General features: G+C 40.4%; 1 protein-coding gene across 11 annotated transcripts in view; it reads left to right on the top strand.

The window, feature by feature from the left end:
• Window positions 1-19,251, top strand: part of DLG2 (discs large MAGUK scaffold protein 2) — a 1,864,788-nt gene that overhangs the window by 1,787,552 nt on the left and 57,985 nt on the right. For all 11 annotated transcript variants that reach the window (XM_087433531.1, XM_087433533.1, XM_087433536.1 and 8 more), the window contains 2 exons: window positions 9,066-9,242; window positions 18,096-18,171. In XM_087433531.1, coding sequence (XP_087289657.1) covers window positions 9,066-9,242; window positions 18,096-18,171 — 253 coding nt within the window. The remainder of the gene's footprint in view (window positions 1-9,065; window positions 9,243-18,095; window positions 18,172-19,251) is intronic.

Genomic DNA, 19,251 nt, shown 5'->3' with positions numbered 1-19,251 from the left:
TGTGCTACCACCTCTCAGCTAGTAGATCTGGGAGTAAATACTTAAAAGAAAGTGTTATTGGAAAGCAGAGGTAGGCTTGCTCTGTTTATGCTCCAGTAAGCAAAACTAGAAAAAAGGGATGGAATTTACAGGGGAGAAATTTAGATTTTAGACTCAATTAACAAATACTGAGCACCTGCTGGCTTCTAAAAGCTCTTATGTATGTCATTCTCATAAGGACTCTGTTGGACAGAAATTCTTGCCCCTCATTTTGCGCCTTCAGAGACCCAGGTACAGAGATGAAAATCACACAGCTGCTTAAATGGCAGAGCCACTATTTGAACCCAGGACTATCTGATGTCCGTGTCTCATGGTCTTTACATGAGTCTTCTATATAAATTTTAAATGATAATTGTGTATCAACAATAATGAAATTCCCTATGGGATATTTCTTTTTCTCCACTACAAGCTTACTAATTTGTGGCAGTCAGCCCCTAAAAAGTAACTACCAACACTTGATCTACATTTTTAGCTCAGATCAGAAATAAAAGGCTGCAGTCGGGCTGTGTCAGCCTTTCTGAAATATCTTGATTAATATATCTTGATTGCCTGATAAACAAGGCCAGAACATAAGAGCTTTTGGAACTGTGATAAAAGATGGGCTATTCATCCTAGCCGTGTTCCTCTTCCCATGTTTCATTTTCTGAATAGCTGGCGAGTGGCATTTGGGGGAAAAGACAATGATTTTAAGATGATTAATCTTTACAGCCTCACTCAACCCTGAAAGCTGAAGTGCCATTTGCCCTGGTCTGTCGAGCCCTGCCTTTGGGTGGGTTCAGATTTGCCTCTGCTTCCCTCAGATGGGTGGCCTGCCAGTCAGCACTGCAGTGTAAACCAACCTGACAGATTGCTGGGACACCCTGAGAGAGAAGGCAGGCTGGAGTGGGCCCCGTCCCTGGAGACTCTGATGATGAGTTGTCTGAAATGATCAACACGCAGGCCTCGGGACATGTGAAGTCTGCTCCAGAACACCATGTCCCTCAGGGAATCGGGAGCGCTGGAGACTTGGGAGAGACTGAGAGATTGTTGCCCCTGGAAGTGATGCTTCTTCTCTAATTATAATCAAAACACCACAGCTGCAGAGAGGCCTAGGCTGTGAGGACCTCCAGTTGGTTCCCAATTAGTTCCATCTTCAGTCGTGACAGTGACTGCCTGACTCCTTGGGTACAGTAGAAATTGACATTTTCCCAACACTCTCCTAACATAGAAGGAAACAGTCTGGTGTGATGAGCAGACTATCTTTAAAGAGTAAAAGCCTGCCTTATAAGGTTATTAATGATTAAATGCCATAACGTGTGAGATACCACAGTCCATTGCATGTTCTGCATTTACCCGTCTATAAAATAGGAGCAATGCCTGCATTTTAAGGGGTATCTTTTGTTTTTGTGTTTTTTTTAATTTTTTTTTATTTATTCATTTTTTTCCCCCCAAAGCCCCAGTAGATAGTTGTACGTCATAGCTGCACATCCTTCTAGTTGCTGTATGTGGGCTGCGGCCTCAGCATGGCCGGAGAAGCGCGTGTACTTAACCACTAAGCCACAGGGCTGGCCCTAAGGGGTATCTTTTGAATCACAGATAATAAATACCTAGAACAGTGTCACATGTTGTAAGGCCTACTGTGTGCTCAGTAGTCACTCAATAAACAATGACATCTTGGTCAATGTCTTCTTAACGAGGATTGACAGAGCCTAATGTGTTCCCATCCGCTCAAACTAATTTGCTGGTGGCTTTAGCCACTCTTTTCACTAGGGCCAATTCATTATTGAAATGAATAGGAAAATAAGTGGTCTCAGTAGATCTCAGTCATCTGGACATGACTCGTCCTCTGGGTGTGTATGTTATGGCTCCTCGAGGAGATGTGAGAAGTAATCGGTACAGAGCTGCGTTTCCCTCTACCCTGAGATGATGTGTTCTGACTTGGGAGACAGGAATGTTGCAACTTTCAGATTGCCTTCTCTGTTTTCGAAACACTTATTTATCAAATTCATGTGTGGGTGAATGAATGCTTTTCATAAGAGAAAGCTATTGGAAATTGATGATTTTTAAAATAAGAACATCTGAAGTTCAGATCTCTCTGCTCCCAGTCCAGCATCCTTTCCCACGTCCCCCTGGTGGGAAAATGTTTTGAGAAAATTTACTATATATGTATTTTTATATCATATTTAAAAGACGCCATATTACATTCTCCCTCCAACACTTCTAGAAATAACTTTCACTCATCTCTAGAGTACAGAAGGGGTGAAGTAAAGGAAATTATTAGTTGGCAATTATTGTGCTGTTTTTCCTATGTCATCTCATTGAGTCTCTGCAATTTGCTGAGATTTAGGAATGATTAAGCCCATTTTATAGATAAACTAAGGCTCAGATTAGCCCACTGATTTTCTCAATGACACTCAGCTAGGAAGAGGTGGACTCACTTGAATGTGTCTCTTCTCTCCAATGTCTATGCATTTTGCACTGTCCTCAGCCACTTACCTTAACCCTGGAACGTACCCATCCAAGTCAGGCACCAGTGGGATGGAGCAGCGGGCAGACTTTATCTCCTGCTGCTTTTGTTCTTTCTCCTTCTGCATAGAAAGGTGAGAACCAGGTCTCCTCTAATCAAGCAGAGGCCTCAATTTTCAGGAGACTAAGGAAATCGAGTCGAAGCACTCTGCTTCTTGGCTCTTAAAGTGTCATGGAAACAAAGGCTTCTCCGGCACAAACAAGTTCACAGAACAGGAGAGAGTAACTTGCTGGTTCATTTGTTCATTGATAAATGCATTTGCAAAGACTGCAGAGGCTGGACCTGGACGCTCCTGGCCTTCAGAAGAGGTGATTCACATTCCCATTCAAGACTGCACATTGTAGTCTTCCCAAGACACGTGCAAGCAGACTGCTTTGCAACTTAAGAGAAGGAAATGGCTGCTTCTTTTGTGCCTCAGTTTCCTTATCTCAAAATAGGGGCAATAATATTTATCTCATAGGCTTTTGTGAGAATTGGATGAAGTAACATGTAAGATATTAAAGCCCTAAGTTTTTTATCTACAAAGTAGAAGTAATCACATTTATATCTCAAGCTATTTATAGGGATTCAATAAGATGAAATTATTTAAAAGAAAGGTACTTTGCACATGGCCTGGCAAATAACAGGCACTCAGTATGTTGTTGTTGTTGTTGAGTAGTTGTTTTTATTCCAAAGAATCTTTGACAGAATCATCAAACTGGTGTCCTCTGCCTTCTACCTGCCCTCTATTAAGTTATGCTGTTTCTTGCCCTCTGTTATTAATTTTCTATTGCTGCTGTAACAAATTGCCTTCCTCCGTCTCCAAATTCAGCAATGACACTCGAGTCCTTCTCATGTCGCATCTCTCTGACCTATTCTTCTGCCTTTTCCTCCACATTTAAGGACTCATGTGATTAGATTGGCCCCACCCAGGTAATCCAGGGTAATCTCCACATCTCAAAACCCTTAACCTTAATCACATCTGCAAATCCCTTTTGCCATATAAAGTAACATATTCACAGGTTCTGGGTATTAAGGTGTGGACATCTTTGGGGAGCAGGGTTTGGGGGATTATTCTTCCTACCATATTCTTAATAACCATGAGACATGTCAAGTAATTTTTCCTGTTCGTTATGGCACTGTCCCTGGGAGTTGTCTCCACCCTTGTCATTCTGTTACACCAGCCTTAAAGTGGTTCAGCCAAAATCGGTCCTCTGACCAACACGGAAAACACCCATAATGATAGAGTCCATGATTATTAAATATTACTGCACTCTAAGCCCAATAGAGAATGTGGGTGTTTTTGGTTGGAGAGGATTGCTTGCAAAAACAATACATGGGTTGGTTTAGCAGGAAGTTCACAGGTCTCGAAGGCAGGCAGGTTTTGAGTTGAGTCCTGCCCCACCGCTTGATAGCTGATGTGACACTGGACATGTTTTTTTAAATTATCCAAGTCTGTATTTTCTCATCTGCAGTATAAGGCTAATATAAGCACTGCAGGGCAGTTGTGACAACTGAAAGTGCACTCAATAAACTACTCATGCCTTTCCCCTGAAGTCTAGTCCATGGTATCGTTATAAATGTGATCATCAAATCATGAAATCCTTGGGGATGAAGTCTAAGTACAACATTCCTTATCAGGAATTTCAAGCTGAATTCTACAGTCAGGAGCATGGGCTTTTGATTTAGACACATCCATCTATGTTTGAATCCTGGTTCTACCACTTACTAGCTTTTTTAATTTCAGCTCTTTGAGTCTCATTTCCTTTATGAGATCAAAAGTGCTTACATGACAGGATTGTCATCAGAAATAATAACAAAGTGGAATTCATTCCATGTTAGTGTTGGGCACTTTACATGCATCATCTCCTTCTTGTATCTCCATAGCCATCTCATCACTATCTACATTTCATAGATGAGGAAATGGTCATCTGTGGTTAAGAGATCATCTAAGAAGTGCAGTAACATACCCAAAATTCACTACTAAGGATGGTAGAGTTGGGACTTAACCCAAGATCTCTTCTCTCTCTGAAGCTTGGCATATAACCCATATGCTGTCTTGCCTACCTGGTAAATTGAGTGAGACAATGAATATAAAGTCTTTAGCACACTGTGGGGCACTTAAGGAGCACATTTTCAGTCAGGTACTCAGGTATGTCACAGCCATGTTGCACAGCCACGAGGATGAGCAGCTGTTTCACTCTTTCCTTACTAGACTTCCCCAGTTGGTAAGGGGCCACCACACGTTGAAATGCTGGAGGGGCAGGAGGGGTGGGAGAGCCGTCGCGTTATTCATATCTAATTCTACTTGTCTAATGGACTTGTTAAAAGCACCCTGGGTGGAAAGTGTGAGTCTTAATGGCATTTTATAAAAGTTGCTGTGATGAATTAGCACATAAAGCAAATTAAAAACAGCTTATTGCTTTTTAAATTAGGTGGATGGGGCACTGTAGCATTTTTCCCAGACATGAGGATCCATTAATATCCAAAGGAGCCAGAAGCTACTGAAATGTGTCAGCTGCTTGTTTTTAGGGACCTGACAAATCTGATGAGTGTAATCCTAGAGGGGCAGATTATCTGAGATAAATAGAACTCATGGAAAGAGCATGTTGCTAGACCCCTTCCTCAGGGACAGCTATTGCTGAAGGCAGGAGTGGGAAACCTCCCCTCAAGAACTCTTGGGAATACAATGGAGTGCTGTAGAATGAATGTCTGACCTGGTGGGGACCTTCAGGAACAGTCGATACCCCTCTCCCCTTACACATGGGGATGCTGAGGCTAGAGGGAAGTAGGGCTTTCAAAGGTCATTCGAAACATTTCCACAGACCTGTGTTGAGGATCTACTTTGTGCCAGCGCTGTCCTGGGTCCTGAGGATAGAGAGGTGTTTTAGATGTCTTTGTACACAGCCCACAACATAGCTACTAAGTGGCACAGTTGGAACCCAGATCCCCTGACTCAAAGCCCAGCACATTTTTCAGAATAACAATTATAATAGTAATAGTAGCTAACATTTATTGAGCACTCACTATTGCCAGGCTGGTGTTATAATCTTTTACATATATTATTTCGTTTAATCCTCACCACAAGTCTTTGAGGTAGCTGGTGCTATTATTATGCCAATTTTACAGTTAAGAAAACTTGAAGCCCAGAGAGGTTAAGTAACTTGTTTAAGCTTAGAAAGTTCCAGTTATAAAGTTGCAAACCCAGGCAGTCTGACCCTAGAGTTGGCCTTCTTCACTATCACCTGCCAGCTTTCCTGATGGCTTTTCTATCTCCATTCCCCACACTTTACATCCGGAAGGAGCCTGGAGCCAAATCAGAGGTTCAAGGACTTTTAGGATAAGAAATCCTGGGACAGGAACGGAGTAGGAAGGGAACTTCAGGGGTTTGGAGGGGAAGAGGTGGTCAGCTCTGAAGGGAAAATTAAAAGTTCCTGTTACTGCTAAATCATGAGCATGGCCAGAGGGTGACAGGCCGGAAAATTCAGACTGATAAATGAAATGGTCAAGGATGTGGACTCTGGAGTCAGACAGACTGTATTCTACATTCAGTCTCTACTACATGTGTACATGTGACCTGGGCCATGTCCCTTAACTTCTTGAGGCTCCTTCCTTCATCTATAAAACAGGGATGCTAATTTTACCTTTAGGTTTGTTTATGATGTCAAATAAGACAATGAACACAAAGTGCCAGGCCCCCTATATGGGCACAAGTAGTGGTTGCCATTGTGGTTATCATCATTGCAACCTTGTCACCACCTCCACCACCTCCCAGATTGAGTGGTGGGGGGTGGACAAGGTAAAGAGCATTTAACTAGGACTCCGGATCAGGAGACCCAATGTCCAGCCTGAGGTTGCTGCCACTAAGCCGTGTATCCTGGGGTTAGTCAGTGGGCCTCGTTAGATATATCCCTCTTCTGTAAAAAGGGGATAGCACTATATCCATTGTACCTTCTTTGTAGGAATGGATTGAGTCACAAATGACATAGTATATGTGAATATACTTTACAATCTATGGAGTGTGTGTTGGGAGTCCCCAAGACAACTCCCAGGGTCAGTGATTCACTAGGAGGGCTCATGGGACTCAGCATAGTTGTACTCATGACTATGATTGATCACAGCGAAAGGATACAAAGAAAAATTAGCAAAGGAAAGGAGCATGGGACAAAGCCCAGAGGAAACTGGGCATAAGCTTCCAAGAGTCTTCTCCCAGCAGAGTCATATAGAACATGCCTAATTCTTCCAGCAACAAATTATGACAGCAGGTGTGAAATGTTGTCTACCAGAGAAGCCCATTAGAGACTCAGGGTCCAGGGTTTTTATTGGGGGCTGTTCACATAGACACTCTCAACCTGGCACATACCACAATTCCAGACTCCCAGAAGAAAAACAGGTGTTCAGCATAAATGATGTTGTTTATACAGTTTAGGCACAGTGAGCCATTCTTAGTAGGAAATGGCAAGAACTTTCCCAAAATCTAAGTTCCCAGATGTCAACCAGTAAGCCTTTTTAAGGATAGCAGTTTCGGAATAGCTATTTTAACTCTTTTTTGCACAGAGTAGAATCTCTAGAGAGGATTTTTATGAGTATAGATTCTAAGGGAAAGGAAAGATAATAATAACAACAGCAACAGTTCACAGTTGCTGATTGTCGCTCTGTGCCAGGCACTGTTGTGCATGCCTTACGTGTATTACCTTATGTAACATTTCATCCATATAGCACTTAAATGATGCTATATGGATGGGGGTACTGTTGTCATTGCTGTTGTCATCATCACTATGTTATAAATGAGGAAACTGAGGCCTAAGAGAAGTTAAGTAACTTGCCTGGGCAACCAGCTATATGACTAGTAAGAAGTGGTAGGACCAGGACATGGCCTAACAGTGTGGCCCCTGAGTCTAGGTTCTTAACCACTGTACTATATTCTGCTGCACTGCACCTCCATGGCTGGGTGCTTCATATGTGTTATTTTATTGATATTCACAGCAGCTCCATGTGAATACAGTTATTGAGTTAATTTTGTGTTTAAAAACCTCTGGCTCAGGAATGTTAATTAATTTATGTCACATCACGCAGCCAGAGAAGTGACAGCATCAGGAGTGGGTCTCTGCCCCCTCAGCCCCCTTTTCCTGGCTGGGGCTTTGTTGAAGCCTTTTGTAGGGAAGATGGTCAAGGTCTTCTCTTCTCAGAAATGAGTCATTCTGAGAGCTGAGAGGGAGAAACTCCCCTATATCCCATAACTTGGGGACAGAGTTAATAGAAGAGGGGGCCATGTTGCAAGTAATTCAACTTTTCCTGCAGTATTTGAGAGCTCAAGATGCTGTCCTCAGCTCTTTTTGGTTGCAATGACAGCAGATGTGACATTTTTTTCATGATTAAAAAAAAAAAGAAGAAGAAAGAAAGGAAAAGAACCACGCTTGGTCCTCAGTGATTTCAGAAAATCTGTTCCCCAGATCTAGTTAATTTTGCATGCGTAGTGGTTACACTCTAAAGAAATTCTTAGAATGGAATCAAAGGGGAATAAACAGGGAGGTGGCAAAATCTGCCTCTCCAGGGAAATCGCACGCTATCTGTGTGTGGTGGTGGTTTTTGGGGGCGGGTGGGGGATATGGGAGGAGGCAGACAGTATGGGATTTTAGTCAAATTGTCAGCTCCTTAAGGCAACAGCTAGTTACTAAGGTCTCAGGAGTCATTTTAATTCTACTTCCAACACCCTCACTCTACCAGTCATACATATTACAGTGTGTTGGGCTTAGCAAAGGCTCAGCAAATGCTCTTTAGTGGGAGAAACGTGATACATAAAGCAAAAACTACCATTCAGAGTGATAAATGCAATGATGAGGTAAACTCAGCATTCTATGGAAACAAAAAGGTTTGTCTTGTTCATATAACTTTGATCTATCTATATAAACACACACATAAACAGGTATATATATTTTCATTATTGCAGTTTGAGCATTTATTCATGTCATTATGTTAACCTCTGCAATCATCCAATTTCAGTGGTGTTCCAATATTCCAGTGAGTGGAAGGGTCACTGTCCCCTGTGGGTGGACATTTAAGTTGGTACCATTTTTCCATATTATAAAGGAAAGTGTTCTACAGACTGATACATCTGAGAGGACTTGTTCATAACATAAAATGCTTCCTTCTGAAAGATGCCTGTGTTCTCTTCGTTGTTTCCTTCTTTTTAGTGATTCTTAAAATGTGATTGTAGTGGAAGTGGGAAAAAATCTCAATTAGGTACTAAACTGCCTTCTATCTCCCATTATCACTAGTGATGGTCTCCAAGAAAAGAAGCAGTACCCCAGTGTTAGGGATCTATAGGCTGCCCCTGAAACCTTCAAGGAGAAGCAAGAACTAACTTCAATTTGTGACCAAAACAGTGGGAATCTGGACTTCGATTGCAGGAGTTAGTCTAGGGAGTTGGTATCAAATGGACAACGGGTTCTCAGGGCAAGAGTGAATAACCAAAATGGTGAATCCTAAATCCGTGCCACCAGAGATTCTTAACAATGTTCTCTCTTGTCGTTTTCTCCAGAGCCATGTTTGACTATGACAAGAGCAAGGACAGTGGGCTGCCAAGTCAAGGACTTAGCTTTAAATATGGAGATATTCTCCACGTTATCAACGCCTCTGATGATGAGTGGTGGCAAGCCAGGAGAGTCACACTGGAGGGAGACAGTGAGGAGATGGGGGTCATCCCCAGCAAACGGAGGTAAGAATGTCTTTTCCATTTCAGAGTATTTGCTTTTCAGCTATCCAAGGGGTGGAGATGAGGGAAGATGAAGATGTGGCAAACTATTCACAAAATATCTATTTGAGTGGGATAGTCACTCTGCGGGGAAATTGTCAGTGGTAACACGTGACGTGAATTAAATATTCTCACTCTCCTCATATTAGGGTTTTACCAAAACTGGTGACTGTGGTAAGGCATAGAGGAAGAAAGAGGGTCTGCTTACACTGCCTTCCTAAAACTTTTACCAGCATTCATGTGTTCAAGATTATGTGTATCAGCTTGTATGCTGACTTCAACACTCAGAAGGGTTATTCCAGAGGTTCAAAATTTACCAGATAATTTTATAGAAAGGCCAAGTGAAAGCCAAATAAAGTAGGCTATTACTAAGCTAAGGTCCTGGCTATGTATTACCTCCAAATATTGATGGAAAAAAATGAAAAACCTCATTCCAAATTCAGATGCTTGGGATATGAGCTGTCAAACATCTGGTGATGTCTAAAGACCATGTTTAGAACTGTTTCTTACTGTGTTAGTTACTCCTGTTCTCCACTGCACCCCACAACTCCCCACTTTCACTCAGATATTTAGTTCTATGTGTGTTTCGTAAGTCTAGAGTATTATGTTCTTTCTCGTTTAAAGCATTACTTCAACTCTGCTTTTGAAAGGCAGGAATATACTTCAGAACTGCCAACTCCTTCATCCATTCCAGCAACTTCTAATTATCACCACCGGAAAGGAACTTTTCTTCTCATGAATGTCCTTTTGGCACCAAGATATTGTCCGAGAAACAAATTATCTGCACCCTAGAAAAGAGATATGATATGAAATCAAAGTCAGGAATAATGCTGGTTCCAAGCAGTCACCAACTTTTCTAGAGCTACAGGTATCTCAGAGGGCTCTCTTCCTCATATCCAAAGACCCCAAATACCTCTGTAAAAAATCCTCAGTGAAGCTGAGTATTTCAGTGCTGCCACACAAAGTGCCACAGTGACTGAGCTAGCACAAACCATAGTGGGAAGATGTAAATTATACCCAGGAATAACTCTGTGGGGCATTTGCACCCCAGAGAAGACTGGTCCCTCTTCTTTCTCTGCCTGTGGCCACAAAGCCTGGGGAGGAATGTGGGGGGAGGCCGACTGTTCCACAGCTGCTCCCTTGCCTTTAGTAGGGAGGAGTCGCAGAGAAGCCGCTGAAACTCCAGGAAACCTCCCCACCCTCCAGGCCCACACCCACGAATCTCCCACCAGCAGACAGTTCTCTGGGCCTCTTGAAACCTCTGGGCGCCTGGATAATTAATTGGCTGACATTGCTTTGAGACAACATTCTGAGTTTGTACCTCAGCTTGTAGTGTTTTCTGAAAGGTTATGTACTTGAAGCAGTGACTCTGAGCACTAGTTTATATTCTGTTTCTCCATTTCCATTTACTTCAAAAAAGAAAAAAAATTTCAAGGCAACATGCATTGTAGGTTTGCTTTGATTTAATTAATCAGAGCTGTCTGAGAGGCTGCTCTGCAGAAGAAGCAGCAGTCATCTTGTTGAACATGGCCCCAAGGATGGAAATGGGGTGGAGGAAGGAAAGCTATGTGGGAATAGATTTCAGCTCATTTTAAAGAAATTCTTTTACTAGTTGGAGCTGCCTAGAGATGGTATGGATGACCTGGGACGATAGTGAACTAGAACAATGGTTTTCACACCAAGGAAACATTATAAAAACTTAGATATGCCCACTCTCTCCCACCCTGATCCTCACCCCCTGCCTCACACACACACACACACACACACAGACACACACAGACATGCACACACACTAAGATTCTAATTCAGTCCATCTAGAGTGGGTCCTCGAAATCTGTATTTGTTTGAAAGTTCCTCCAGGTGATTCTGATAATAGAAGATCCAATGTTGGGAAGTATTATAAAACGGATTCAAGCTTTGGATGGGAGAGTTGAACTATGACGTTCAGACTCTTTCCAAACCTAAGGTTCTGTGATTCTAATCAATCTGGTCAATAGTCCTTCATTTGTTCAATTACGCCTCATTTTCTCCCCAAGGAACATTCTAGCTGCTATTCTTCTTGAGGTATTTTTCCATCGCTGGTGGTCATTCTTTTTTTTTATTATTGAATTCTAACTGACATACAATATCCCATTAGTTTCAAGTCTACATCGTAGTGAGTCAATATTTATATACATTATGAAATGACCATCACAGTAAGTCGTTACCATCTGTCACCATACAAAGTTATTATAATATTATTGACTGCATTCCCAATATGATTGACTATACGTACATTATGTCCTAGTGAATTATTTATTTTATAACTGAAAGTTTGTACCTCTTAATTCCCTTAAGTTGACTCTCTCTCCTATTTTGGATGAAAACCATCTTAACAACCATACTACAGCTGGCCTGAAAAAGAAGTTTGTCTAGTGACTCTAATACTGATATTTATTCACATCTATCTCAGGAAGGGTACAGTAGTTCACCCTACACTGTGTGTGGGTGTGTGTGTGTGTGGGGGTGTGTGTCTGTCTGTCTGTCTATGGCTGTAAATTAATTTCTGTTAATTTCAAATTTTTCCCTTAGGATTTTAATTCTTTCAAAAAATGTTACTATTATTGTTTTGTATGTTTATAAAAGTAACACATTTCATTGTAGAAAAGTGGAAAAATTTAGAAAAGTATAAAGAAAGAATAAAAATCACTTATAATTGTACCCACAAACAGTTCTCATGCACTTATTTTAATACAATTTAAAATCTGTCACGAGCCTGTCCTGGGCCTGCTCTTTAATGCTTTACTTCTAAATGAGGCACTCTCATTTCACACGGCATTCAGCATCTTAAAACTACAGCTCAGAATAAATGGTAGCTGGTACAAATATGATTTACTATTAGATCGGGGTTATCTTTTCAATCCTTAATTCCTCTCTAGCCCCTTTTCTGAGTATAGTTTAGCTAGTAGAGTTGGTCTGGAAAAATATCAGATAACATCAGTGTATGACTTTCCCCTTTACAAAAAAGTTTCTCTGTTGATGATTCCATTTAATCATCCCAATGGAACCAAGATGAAGAGTATGAAAATTATTGCCTTCCCCTCTTTTTCTTGAAGATGGTGAATAAATTTCATTTAACAAAACTTTCCTAGAGCACACTAGACACTCTTCTAAGCCCTTTACAAATTAACTTATTTAAACCTCATTACAACCCTAGGAGGGAAGTGATATTATTTTTATTCCCATTTTACAAATTAGGAGGTAGAGGTACAGAGAGGTTAATTAACTTGCCTGAAATTGCCCAGCTAGTAAGCGGCAGAACTCGGATTTGAATCCAGGCTACAGAACTGATGCTCTTAACTCGTATATAAACCCACCTACCAAAGTTACAAAAATAAGACTTGACAAAATTTAAATCAGCAAGCATTGCTTGAGCAGCATCTGTGTGACAAGCGCTGTCATCCAATCACTGTCTGGAGCCCAACATTTGTGGGACCAGCGTGTAACTATGGCACAGCCACACTGTGATTAGGCCAATGAGGGCTCTATGGTAAATAAAGGTACTGTCCTAGTCAACTCGGGCAGCCATACAAAATACCACAGACTAGGTGGCTTAAACAACAGACGTTTATTTCTCACAGTTATGGAGCCTGAGGAGTTCAAATTCAAGTGGATTCCCGGTGAGGGCCGTCTTCCTGGTTTGCAGATGACCTTCTTGCTGTATTTTCACGTGGCTGAGAGATCATTTCTCTCTTGTCTCTTCTTATAAGGACATTAATCCCATTCATGAGGGCTCCACCCTCCTGACCTAATTATCTCCCAAAGGCCCCATCTCCAAATACCATCACACTGGGGATTAGGGCTTCAACAAACGAATTTTGGAAGACACTAACATTCAATCTGTAGCAGACATAAAGAGAAGTGAAAGGGCAGCAGACAGAGGGATGAATTCCATCTGATGATAGCACCAGCTATGTATTGTGCCAGGTGATTTCAAATACACGATTTCATTCAGTCTTCACAAAAGCCTCATAAGGAAACTGAGGGTCAGAGAAGTCAAGTAATTTGCCCAAGGATGCACAGCCAGCTACTGGCTGAACCTAGGTCTCTGTGGTAGCAAGACCAGAGGCTTTCCACTACACCAAGAGTATGCTAGGAGCCCTTGCCAATTAAGTAATTCTTACTATGTATCAGACATTGTGCTAAACAATTTTCTTGTATTGTCTCATTTAATATCACCATAATTTTTTGAAGTCTGTGTTAATATTTTGATTTTACCAACATGAAACCTGAGATCCCAAGAGACTGAATGACCTGCCCTAAGTCACAGAGCTAGTAAGTGGCAGATGCAGAATTCAAACCCAAGATAGTGTGATTTCAAAACCTGGGCTCTTAACATAGAATCTCTGTTTTCTGAGTTACATAGTTTGTGAGCAGCCAAGCTAGGGTTTGTTTTACAGTCTCTTAATCCAAGTTTCTATTCATTGCCCCACAGTGACTGGTCACCTGGGCTCTCAGATGACAGTTACAGCTAGCATTGCATAAGAGTTTACTCATCTAGCCTTCACAGCAAGCCTGTGACCAGTAACGTGAATGGCATTTCGATTCTCCCTGCAGCAGGGCCTTGTGGGGCACAGGCAAAGGGACACCCAGGACCAAATGATGTTCCCACCATCAGTCAGTGCTCCAAGCCTGACTCATTTTCTGTTTCGCCAGAACCTGAAAATGCCAGATGGGAGATGGGTGAGAGGGCAGAGAGAGACAGTTGGGCTCATTAAAGCATGACCATTGGGTACTCTCTGGAGATGCTAGGTGTCAGAATTGATTGCTCAAATTTTGCCATCCAGTTTATATTTTCAGTATTTTGGTCAGTGACCAAACCAGGGCGGAGAAGATTATTTCTGCTTAAACAATCTAATTAATTGTTTGCCTCTTGTGTGTGAGAGAAGTACAGCAGTACTTCTCATGAAGATTCAGTCTTTCTATACAGGTGGTCCACTGTTTCCTTAGGTGAAGATATGTGGACCTTAATGTCATCTATTTCTGCCAAAGGAGTCTTACTTAGTAAAATCATTAGAGAAGGTAATGTTAAACTTTAACATAGACTCTTACCAAGTGAAAACGTCATGAAATGGTGAACAACTTGTTATCAGAAACACTGATTGTTTGGTCAAGTCACTTGAACTCTCTGAATCTTAGTTTTCACATCCACATCAAGAACTAGTAGCCTCCTTGAGGGTTCATTCATTCATTCATTCAACAAAGATTCACTAAGTACCTACTCCATGCCCAGCTCCATCTTAAGCCCTGGATCACTGTACAGATTATAGATAATATAGGTAAAGTGCTTAGCACAGCTTCTAATACCTCTGTGCATACTCAAATGATGGATATTTTCCTTTCTTCAGATTTTGGTGCTCAAAAGAACACAGCATTATTTTGGGCCCTATTTTAGCAATAAACTATCCACATGCTTCCCAAGAAGCCCTAAGAGACAGGATGGGGCTGAGGCAGGTGAGGAAGAAAAGCCACAGCCACTTCTACCAAGGAGAGAGGCTTGCAGAGAGCCCAAGAGTGGGCCTCTGTGATGGGAAAGCACAGGTTTCAGTGAACGAGAGAGACTGCCGTGGAGAGAAATCAATTCAATGCTTGGGATGTAATGTTGCAAACAGGCATTTAGCCAACCTGAATTTCAGTGTTAAAAGCAAATTTATTATGAATTTTGAGGCCAGTCTGTTATGGTATGATATTATCTCAGTGACTATATGCTTGGATTTGGTTATGGTTTATTTAATTCAGGACATTTGGAATATGGGGGCTGGTTATCGTTTGTGAAAAACTCAGCCCAGACTTCTAAGGAACTGTATTGGCCTTAAAACTATATATAACCCATCCAAAATCTCATGTTTTTTGAGAATTCCCATTGGATAACAGAGGCGTAGAAGGTCCTTGAATGCTGTTTCCTAAACTGAGTGGATGTGGACAGATACTGAGGCTAGCTGTTAGCAGATAGACGTTCAGGCCTTATTTCTACCACTTTCTAATTTGGCAAGCTTCAAGTCTCAGCTTTCTCAGCCATAAAATAGGGTTGATAATACCCGCATCACTTGGTTATCATGGGGACCAAATGAGATAATGTAAATATGAAGGGATTTTTCATTAATAATTATATGTTAAAATTTCAGCCACCACCCTTATACTATTATCATTATTTTCATTTTAGTGAAACTTTCATCCAAGTAGAAAGCAAAACTTTCCGACTTTCCTATATGAGTGAACGAAAACCATGTCACCTATGCACCAAGGCTTTAAAGATTGTTTTTTACTTCTTCTATTGCCTGTTTGAAGATTAATAATAAATCATAGCAAATATAGGTGTGTGTGCATGTGTTTGTGTGTGTGTGTCTGTCTATCGGACAACATTCTTTGCAACCCTTTTAAGACTTAAGGGATGAGCCACTAAAAATGGCCTAATAGGGACATTTCTTAAGAAATCTGAAAAAAAACAATGAACTTAGAGACCAAGGGGAAAGAATTAGAATGCTCTATCCAAAGCATTCTTAGAATAAAATACTGCCTTCAGCCTAATCTTATGTATGTTTGGAGCCCACGTAAGTTCTGTGGGTTTATGCAGAGCTTATTTGCATAGCCTGATCAAATAACCATGTATTCTCTGCATGCTACAGCCATTTTGGCATCATCTTCTGAACTAGTGTTTCTCATAATTAGCCTGGTTACTGCAAAGAAGCCAGGATAAAGTCAGGGCTATACAGCAGTTTTAGAAGGAGCCAAAGAGATGAATATGAATTAGCATTTGCACTTGGATTAAAACTGAGAAAAGCTGAAGTAGGTCGGAGCAGGCGTTTTCTCAGTGAGCGTCTTTCCACTTGGCAGCTTACCTCATCTGAAGTCTTTCTTGAGCTCCTACCAACTGTTGTGTGTTTGGGGAAAGGAGGAGCTCTCAGTGGAACATATTGCTTTAATATCTGAGGTTAGATTAAAATTTTATTCAGCTGTTTCTACTCAAATATTCTACTCTCACACTGAAATAAATGTATCCTGAAACTCCATCCTGTAACTATAGAAACCCTGATCTTCACTGTGGTTCATCTGGAAGCACAAAGAGCTCTCAGTTAAAAAGGAATATGTTGTTAATTATTGATCTATGAATAGCTTAGATTTCATGAACCATTAAGTTTCTGTAGATTCAGGTTTTTTCCTCTCTCTTTTCTTTATTCATTTTTGAAATTAGAGCTAGTCATATTTAAACAAAAAGTCATGTTAAAACAATGCAATGAATATTATTTTAGTGCAACAATTATTTATTGAGGCCTTGCTGTAATATACTGTGGAGTGCTATGTGGGCTTGCCCTCAAGGAACATGCAACCTTATATGTACAAAGCGAAATAAACAAAATAAGGAGATAAGAGATATACCAATGTAGAGATTCAAATAACTGCTACTGGGGCTTGGAGGAAAGAATGATCATGTCTAACTGGAGAGGCTCAAAAAAAAATCAGGGAGATATTTAAATTCCTCTCTTTTCCTCTTTTTCAACCCCAGCCTTCAAACAGGCATGAGTCCTACAAATTTTATTTTGTAAATATTTCTCAAGCCCTTCCATCTCCTCCACCTTATTGTCATTTCTCATCATTTCTTGCCTGGATTATGACCATAGCTTCTTAGTCGGTGTCCTGTTTCCTGCTGCCCCTTCCCTCCTCCAGTCTATCTTCCTCCTCCACCAGGTCCTTTATTTTAAATGCTCATCTATTCTATCACTTCCCTGCTTTATATCCTCTAGTAATTCATGAGGATTCCCCAAGGAAAAAACCCGAGTTCTCAGTATGGATGGATACACTTCGTAAGGAGGCCTCACCCCCTCTCCAGCCTCACATCCTCATCCTGTATGTACCCTGTACCAGAATCTTCCTGCAATCTTTAGCTTGCTTATATCCTCAGGACACTGTACGTATTGTTCTTCCTGTCTAGGAAATTCTTCCTGAACTTTTCCTAACGATAAGCTGTTTGTCCTCCTTTAAGTCTCACATAAATTGACACCTCCTCCAAGAAGCCCACTCCAATGTTTTCCACCCTTCCTGGCCCTCCAATGAGATAGATACATCCACAGTGCTATCAATAGTCTTATTATGCAGCATTACCAGTCTTTGTTTATGTCTCTGTTCCTGCCAAGAGCACATTACCGTGTGTTCATTACAGTCATGCTTTTTAAATTTTTTCTTTGTTCCCCAGTTCCTTGCTTGATAGAAGGTAGACACTCAATAAGTGTTTGATGAATGAATGAAGTGGCAGGTAAAGTGATGAAATCTGCAGAGATGACAGAAGGACACTGGGGAAAAAGAAAAATTCAATGTTATGTGTAACATGTTTGGTTTTAAGGTGAAGATAAATACCCAAGTGTTCTTAAAGAGGATGGAAGAAAAAGGAAGCAAAAAGAAGAGGAGAGGAGAGATGAGGAGAGGAGAGAAGTTTACTTAGTCTCCACTTTAGGTGTTCATCTCTATGGAGTGTGGTTTCTTGAAGTAGATTTTGATTGATTTATTCAGGCATTTAAATAACAAATGTTGGTTTTTCTCCCTCTTTGTTCCTTCCAAATACTGTGACTCTCAGTACATGTAACACAGAAATTTCAAGGGCTGTGTTAGCAGCTTAGAGACATTATACCAAGACTTTTTATACTGAACAAAGGAACAGAAATATTTTAGAACATATTTTATTTGAGCTGTAGGATAAGCAGAATAGGCGTTCCTCATTTAGTGAGAAACTTAATGATAAATGCCTGGCCATGTGATAGAATCTTTATTTTCAATTTTCTTTAGGGTGGAAAGAAAGGAACGTGCCCGATTGAAGACAGTGAAGTTTAATGCAAAACCCGGAGTGATTGATTCAAAAGGGGTAGGTACAAAATAATCGAAACATGAAGTTCTCTTGGTTGCCATGGATTTAACTATAATTAACATTTAGACTTTCAGTAGCAAACAAATTATGGAGCTACCAGAGAGTAGATCACTGTTATAAATGTGTTGCTAAAAATAATGATGTAATTTCTGATGAAGTGGATTTATGGCAAATATATTGAATACTTGGGGTAAAACTGCTAGGGGTCAGCAGAAATGATGAGTCAATGAAGGTGATGTAATGACTACAATGAAGAAGGAAAAAAATAATTTAGGTGTTTTCATTCCTTTAATTGTTTTTCTTTTAAATTAAATGTTCCAAAAGGATAAATTCCATAAAATATATCTGCTCATCATAAAATATATCTAGTCTGTTACACATTATAAAGCTAAGACGGTGGTCACAGAAATATACACATGGATCATCTAAGTGAATACATGGATTGTTGTGACAGACATGGAAAGAAAGAGAATTAACAAATGAAATTTAATCACCAAAATTAAAATATTTACTCATATGTATATGTATCTTTTTTAAATATCAACTTTAATGAGATATAGTTCACATACCATATAATTCACCAATTTAAAGTATGCAATCCAAAGGTTTTTAATATATTTAGAGTTATGCAACCATTACCCACAATCAATTTTAGAACATTTCATCACCCCATAAAGAAATCTTGTAGCAGTTACTTCCTATTTCCCCCAACCCCACTGCCACTGCCACCCCCCATAGCCCTAGGCAATTACTAATCTACTTTGTCTCTATAGATTTGCCTATTCTGGATATTTCACATAAATGGAATTATACACTATGTGGTCTTTTGTGACTGCTTCTTTCACTTTACATAATGTTGTCAAAGAGCATCTATGTTGTAGCATGTATAAGTACTTTATTTCTTTTCATTACCAAACAATATTCCATTATATAGATATACCTCATTTAATTTATCCATTCATCAGTTGATGGACATTTGGGTTGTTTCCACTTTTTGGCTATTATGGATAATGTGGCTATGAACATTCATGTACAAATTTTTGTGTGAACATATATTCTTATTTCCATTGAGTGTAC

The sequence above is a fragment of the Ceratotherium simum genome, chromosome 7 (assembly GCF_057802395.1).
Source record: "Ceratotherium simum simum isolate JZ-2026a chromosome 7, ASM5780239v1, whole genome shotgun sequence".
NCBI lineage: Eukaryota > Metazoa > Chordata > Mammalia > Perissodactyla > Rhinocerotidae > Ceratotherium > Ceratotherium simum.
This window is presented reverse-complemented; position numbering and strand designations above follow the sequence as displayed.